General features: G+C 53.3%; 1 protein-coding gene across 1 annotated transcript; it reads left to right on the top strand.

The window, feature by feature from the left end:
• Positions 1-2,687: 2,687 nt before the first annotated feature.
• Positions 2,688-6,305, top strand: RD3 (RD3 regulator of GUCY2D). The gene is made up of 2 exons (XM_039881624.1): positions 2,688-2,983; positions 4,537-6,305. The coding sequence occupies exons 1-2, from the start codon at positions 2,688-2,690 to the stop codon at positions 4,832-4,834; spliced, it is 594 nt and encodes a 197-aa protein (XP_039737558.1). The 3' UTR covers positions 4,835-6,305.
• The last annotated feature ends 663 nt before the right edge of the window (positions 6,306-6,968 follow it).

Genomic DNA, 6,968 nt, shown 5'->3' with positions numbered 1-6,968 from the left:
AGGGGAAAGTTCCAGAGTCGCCATGGTGCTTGCTGCCATGGCCCAGCAGTGAGCAGGAGTGTGAGGGGTCTTGAAGGCTACACTTGGGAGTTGGGCTCTGCCACGGGGGTTAATCCAGAGAGAGGGAGCAGAATACCAACTGTGCAGAGCACCTAGTGACAACTTTTGCTGTTGAGATGAATCTCTGGGCATCTTTATCGGACCACACCTGCCATCACCTTGTTCCCCAGATGCTCGGTCACAACACAGACTCACACTGGGTCTCAGCTGGGTCAGGTGCTGGGGAGGCCCTGGAATAAGCCAGCCTCCTCAGGCATCTATCTGGCCAGCCCGCCTCTTTCCCTCCCTCCATCTCCCCCTCCCTCCTTTGCCTTTAAGAACTTAATCAGACCTCCTGAAGAGCCTCCTGGGAGAGCAGCTGGCACCAGAGACAGAAATAGCCCTGCGGAAACCCTGTCTCTGCCGAAGCCTCCAGCTCTGGGGAGTGAGTGTCGGAGGTGAGGAGAGTGGGGAGCCGGGGAGAGAAAATTCAGAACACACCCCTGCCCCCATGAGACCCCACCGCCTGGGCCAGAGGAGCTAAAAGCCCAGCACCCCAGGCCCCAGGTGGGATCACCCAGCTCCTGTCATCTGACGCGGGCTGAGCACCTGTCTCTAGAGGCCAGCTTAGGTCAGGGGCACGAGAGTTGAACCTTGGGAAGAGGGTTGCTGGCCCTGGGCTACACTCTGGCTTTCTTCCGGCTGAGTCCCACCTGTGGTGAGGAGTCTGGGGGATTAAGGAGACATGCCCGCCCTGATGTCACTTCTCCTCTAGATCAGGCCTTAGGTACCGAGATCCAGAACTCCCTGCCCAGGCTGGCACCCACCCACTTCTGGAGCCTGAGCAGGCCTCCTCCATGGGCCCAGTCTCCCAAGGGTGAGTGACATCAGCAGTGAGAACAGCCCCTGTTGGTAGGGGTGTGGATGGGCCTTGGAAATGAAGGCTGGGGTGTCCACACATGTTTGCAAGGCCCCTCATGGCATGAGAAGAGAAGGGGGACAGACAGGGCTGGGAGCTGGCTCCAGCCATGCCACCGTGAGAAACTGGTTCACGTCTCCATGGTTAAGTAGACATTTTTGACTTGTGCCACTCTAGAAAGCTCCTGCTACCCCATGATAATTTTCCTATTTGCGTCTGATTCTTCAGCATTAACAGTTTATTTCTCTGGGCTAAGCATTGTGGGTGCAGGGTGGTGGGAGGGCCGCCTCAAAATGTGTATGTGCTCAAGAGGCGACCCATGTCTCACGCCATGTTGTTGAGACTGAGTTCGTTGAATCTCCTTTCACTGAATCAGGAGAGTCTAGGCAGGAAGAGGCCCACGGGTGCGTGGAAGGGGGCGTGCCCTGGAAGGAAGAGGTGCAGAAAAGGGAGGTGGGGCACCTCGAAGACCACTTCGGGTTTTAGCCCAGGAATAGTACTTACCATCACTACTGTCAGAGGCACAAACCCACTTCTGACGAGGAGCGGGCATGCCTGAGATGGCAGCTCATTCACCCATCCATCCATCCATCCATTCATCCATTCATCCATTCATTCGTTCATCTAGTCAGTCAGTCATTCACCACACCTGTATTTAGCAGGACCCTGTGGGAATATGCTGCTGAGTTAGGTCCCTTCTGTCACACCTGATGCTCCTCGCACATGTCTCACCTTGTAGCACATCTGGGTCCTCCACCTGGGACACCATCTCCATCGGTCCATGTGTCTGAAGCCTGCACTCGCCACCCTTCAGCCTGCTCTCGTCCACAAAGCCTTCGGTGGCTCCTTTCATCATCTAGGGTCACTCCTCCCCTCCCCCCATCAATATGGACTCTACGCTTCACCCGTCATGTTTACCTGTTTCCACTGATGTTATGGTTTTTACTCACCATATCCTGTGTCTGCTAGAGAATAGGGTTCCCAAGGTGCTTTCCCATTTGCGTTCCTCCACAGGTGTATACACAGTGCTCGATTAATGCTTCTGAATGAATAAATGAGGAATAAATGAATGAATGGATGGTGGGTAGGTTGTGTCTTTTGCAGGATGATGTCAACCCCATACAATTGTAAGCTTCCTTCAGCAATAGGCTGGGAGCATTTAGAAACTTAGGGTATTTCCCTGTTAGGCTGACATGGGATGTAGGCATCTGTCCTGTCTGTCTGCATTTTTCTCCCCTTTACGCCCCAGGGTAAAAGCTGCCTTCTGAATTCCTACTAACTTCAAATAAAGAAGGAAGCATACTGTGTATGGCTGAGCACATACACAGGCCCTCTGGCTCCAGTCCTGGTATGGCTGAGCACATACACAGTATGCTTCCTTCTTTATTTGAAGTTAGTAAGAATTCAGAAGGCAGCTTCTCTGGGCTTAATCATTTGGGTGCTTTAGGGGTTGTTATCACCACGAGAGTATCTTACTTTTATGTGGTGCACCCCAAGTTTATTCACAACTGTTTCTCACAACCCCATCTTGTCTTCCAGAATTAGAAATGATTGCTCAGAGAGGTTAAGCGACTTACTCGAGGCCGCCCAGCTCTGAGGACGGAGCAGGGCTTCTCACTCGGGGGGCCCAGCTCTTCTCCTTCTCCCTGGTTTTGCCCATCCTAACTGACAGAGGAGCCCGAGGAAGACACACGAACTCTGCCCTGTCTCAGCAGGGCCTGGCGGGGCCATGTCCCTCATCCCGTGGCTCCGGTGGACCGAGGCCTCTCCACGGCTGTCATCCCGGAGTCCAGCTGAGATGGTGCTGGAGACACTCATGATGGAGCTGGTGGGGCAGATGCGAGAGGCCGAGAGGCAGCAGCGGGACCGCAGCAACGCGGTCAGGAAGATCTGTACTGGAGTGGACTACAGTTGGCTGGCCAGCACGCCCCGGCCCACCTATGACCTCAGCCCTGGTGAGCGGCTGCAGCTGGAGGATGTCTGTGCCAAGATCCACCCTTCCTACTGTGGGCCAGCCATCCTCAGGTAACACCTGGCATTGGCACAGGGCCCCGCTCTTGGGCTGCAGGTTCCAGGGAGGGTGGCTGCAATGGTGGGACCTGAGGTTACCAGGACTGGAGCCAGGGGGCCTGGATGACTTGGTCATCTGTCAGAAGGAACAAGGCAGGAGGAGGAATCTGAACGAGGCCATGGTGCACTAGGCCGGGCTGGGGGCGCAGAGGAGGAAGCGGGTGGCTCCTGGAGGCACACAAGTTTAGGGAGGAGAGCACCCTAAGTATAACCTTACTGTGGCCTGCACAGTCCACTCTCAGCTGGATCCACACCGAAGTCAGAAGTGTAGTCCAACAACCAAAAATAACTTCACTCAAAGATAACACAAGTTCTTCATCTGTATTTCTCAAAATACATTATAAAGAAATAACAAGTCCACAGTAAAACACCTTAAAACCCCTCTTAGCCTCCCCGAATCTTCCTTCACACGTCTCTTTGATCAATGTTCATATCTATTGTACCGTTTTTCTTTGAAATTCTCCTTAAAAAACTCCTCCTTCTCCGGTCCTGGCCACTCCTTTGGATTGGGTAGTCTTCTGATCCCCAGTCCCTCTTTCCTCCTCCAGGCTGAGAATCTTACCCTCCCCCTTTTCTCTCAGTCTGTATGGTGGAAATCTCCCTGCCCCCCACAAACGGATCTAGTTCCAGGGAACCCTGGAGACAGGGGTGGGTGAGTCATGTGTGTGCAGGTGAAAGAATCCAGGCTGGCACACCACACTTCAGACATGGCGGGGAGGCTGAGGACACACATGGTAATGATTGTCCTGTCACATTTTCTGCCTCATGTCACTGTGGAGAAGTTTGAGAAGTCCTGACTCTCCATATGGGGGAGGGACTCGTGTAGTAAATGGACTTGCTAACTACTGCTTATTCTTGAGCTCTAGCAAAGACATTTTAGGCAGAGGAACCAGCTGTAGCAAAGACATTTTAGGCAGAGGAACCAGCTTGGGAAAGCTCACAGGGAGCCGGGAGCCAGGAGAACCTAGGGCTATGACGACCACATGTGACCTTCCCAGCCGGAGCGCAGACAGTGGAAGTACAAGGCCAAACAGTTCACCCTCGCCTAGAAGGTGGCGGGGGCTATGGAAGGAACATCACAGGGCAGCGACCAAATCATATATACATTTCAGAGAGACCACTCAGGCCAGTGGGTGGAGAAGAGTGGGCGAGGGTCAGCCAGACAGCCTCGCAGCAGTGGGAGGTGATAGCAGGGGGCTCCCTTACTGCGCCTGCATGAATAATCCCAGGTAAGTGCCAGCATCTTTGCATATGTTAGCTCGTTAAACCTCACGGAAAGGTGGCCGTGATCCCAGTTTACAGATGAGGAAGCTGAGGCTTATAGAGGCAGAGCTGGAATTTGAACTCGAGATGGGCTGAAGCAATAGGAAGGTGGAGGGCTCCTGATTCACTTCAGGTGAAGTGGGGAAGTGGAGGACGTGGAAACTGACATTGGAAGGTGCACACAGAAGCCTCGGAGGTGGGCCACGAGCCATCCAGGTGACGGCCCTCTCGTCCTGCGTTCCCAGGTTCCGGCAGCTGATGGCCGAGCAGGAGCCGCAGGTGCACGAGGTGTCCCAGCTCTTCCGCTCGGTGCTGCAGGAAGTCCTGGAGAGGATGAAGCAGGAGCAGGAGGCCCACAAGCTGACCCGCCAGTGGAGCCTGCGGCCTCGCGGCAGCCTGGCTTTAACCACCTTCAAGACGCGCGCTCGCATCTCCCCCTTCGCCAGCGACATCCGGACCATCTCGGAGGACGTGGAGCGGGACACTCGGCCGCCGCCCCGGACCTGGAGCATGCCCGAGTTCCGGGCGCTCAAAGAGGACTGACCCGCTCTCCCCTGCCCAGGGGCAGAGCCACCTGTGGGAGGTCATGAGAGGACTGTGACCATCCCCCGGTCCTGGAACCTCCCCACCTGCCCCTGACAAGTGGTCCAAATCGGGCCCCATCTTCAGACACTCCTGAAAGATGGTGCGACCTCTCCCCGCCCACACTCTCCCACTGACCACAAGGCCCAGAGTCAGGGCTGGGAGCTGCATCGAGGTGGTGGGGGCACTGCCTCCCCTGCGCCCACCGACCAGAACGGCCCCTTCCTGCCCCGCAGAGATTCAGGGTCTTGGCAGACAGAAAGCAGCCCATCCCTGTGCTCTGCTTCTGCCCGGAGTGGGAAGAGTTGCTCTGCCTTTTTGCCAAGACCTGAGTTCTCATCCCATCTTCAGGGTTGTCACATTCACCCCGTCTCCTGGGTAAAAGATGAGGGACCTGTTGGGTGGTGTCCATTCTCTGCTGGTGACTGGCTGGTCTCACCACTGCAGGTGAGTCACGGCCTCATGGGCGAGCAGAGCTGGAAGGGACCACGGAGAAGGCTAGGTCCATGACTAGTGAATAAGGAAACAGGCTCAGAGAGGGCCAGGCTCCTTCCACCTTACAGCGCACTCAGGTACCCATGGGCAGGGAGGGCGTTCCTGTTACACAGTCTCTGTCCGAGTCCTTGAGTCTCGGGCTGTGATGGGATAGGTCCAAGGGCTTTGGAGGCACCTGCCTATCATCTGACCCATCTCTTACCTTGGCATTGGTGCGGGGTCTAAGCTCCTCTCCAAGAAAGGTCACTGAGTGTGGAGGTAGGTTGCCGTCATCCCACCCCACAAAGTCACCTGGGAAGTGGCCAGTCTCCAGTAGCTCCTTCCAGAGACAAAGCTTCAAGGCCTTCCAACTCGCTGCTCTGAGGAGCCAAGGTCTCTGATTCCAGGGTCCCTTTCCTTGGCTTTCCCCAAGGAAAGTGATGCCCAAAACCCTAACACTTAGAGGCACCTGAGTGAAATGTTCTAGAAGAACCTTCCTATAGGCTCACTGTCCTTCTGTTCCTAACACAGACCTTGATGATGGCCATGTGGCTTCTCCAATGTGTGGATCACCTGTGGTGACTCTGGAAGGCCAGGTGGCCTCCTTACACACTCCGGGCTGAAGTAGGGGATGGGGGATGGATGAGGAAAGTGTCTGCTCCCAACTACCCGTGCACACTCAGAAAATGCAAGTGGATCTTAATATTAATGTAAATAAAATGCCAGGAGGAGATAAGTCAGCAAAGGGAAAGTCTACACATTCCATGAGCAAGCTCAGTGAAAAAATATTTTTAATGATCTGATTTTGGGTTATTTTCACTCAAATCTAGACAGAGAATCATAGGATAGTAGAAAACCTCTCATCAATCACTGTCAAGATCGAGTCAATTGGCTTATTCAAATAATTGGTAAAAGTTGAGAATGACTTCAATAAAAATATATACCTTAAATATCTTATGTCAAGACAATAAAAAGTTCATTCAATTGCCAAACTTTTAATGTAGGTCCAAACTGTTATTTTTTCTGTGATATGCATGGGTTGTGTGATGGGAGTTTTATTCGCTTGTGTGTACTCTCATCGTAACGATAATAACAACTGGCATAAACAAATTTTTAAACAAACAAGTGATCCTTGGTAAACAGACAACTCAGTTGGTAGGGGCAGAAGTGTTGGGGGTGCGTTGGAAAAGGGTCTATTAGCCGTGAGCTTTCTGGGTGCTCTGGATGTGGGCTAGCATGTGTCAGGGTCAACCTTGATGTGTGGGGGGAGGAGGTGGCGTGTTTCGAGGAGGTCAGTGAAGGGAATGTCTACTGTTTTCCTTCTTATTCTCTCCAAAGAAAAGGAAGACCTGAGACTCCCAATGTCATGGGTTTGTTTTTTTTTTTAAGTTGAAGTAACTGGCTGCCTGCCCATGAAAGCCTCCCCTGCCCACCTTGGTCAAGGCAGACAGAACCCACCAGTCTCAGACGCTGGTTGTCCCACTGCAGTGAATCTCAACTGGTGGCACTCGAACCTGTAAGAAGTTGCTCCCCTGGATTCAGGTTGTTAAAGAGAATAAGGACGTCTGCCTCAATTTCTAGCTTAAAAACTCAATAACAAATAAGAGAACAAAACAGTTTT

The sequence above is a fragment of the Pteropus medius genome, unplaced genomic scaffold, assembly GCF_902729225.1.
Source record: "Pteropus medius unplaced genomic scaffold, Ma_sr-lr_union100, whole genome shotgun sequence".
Taxonomy (NCBI): Eukaryota; Metazoa; Chordata; class Mammalia; order Chiroptera; family Pteropodidae; genus Pteropus; species Pteropus medius.
The sequence above is the reverse complement of the archived record's forward strand: the minus strand, read 5'-3'. Positions and strand labels throughout refer to the sequence as shown.

Excerpts from the sequence above, each read along its gene's own strand:
- RD3 (XM_039881624.1), top strand. The coding sequence starts at position 2,688 with ATGTCCCTCATCCCGTGGCTCCGGTGGACCGAGGCCTCTCCACGGCTG. Across the intron at positions 2,984-4,536 it reads TGTGGGCCAGCCATCCTCAG|GTTCCGGCAGCTGATGGCCG; the intron begins GTAACACCTGGC and ends CTGCGTTCCCAG.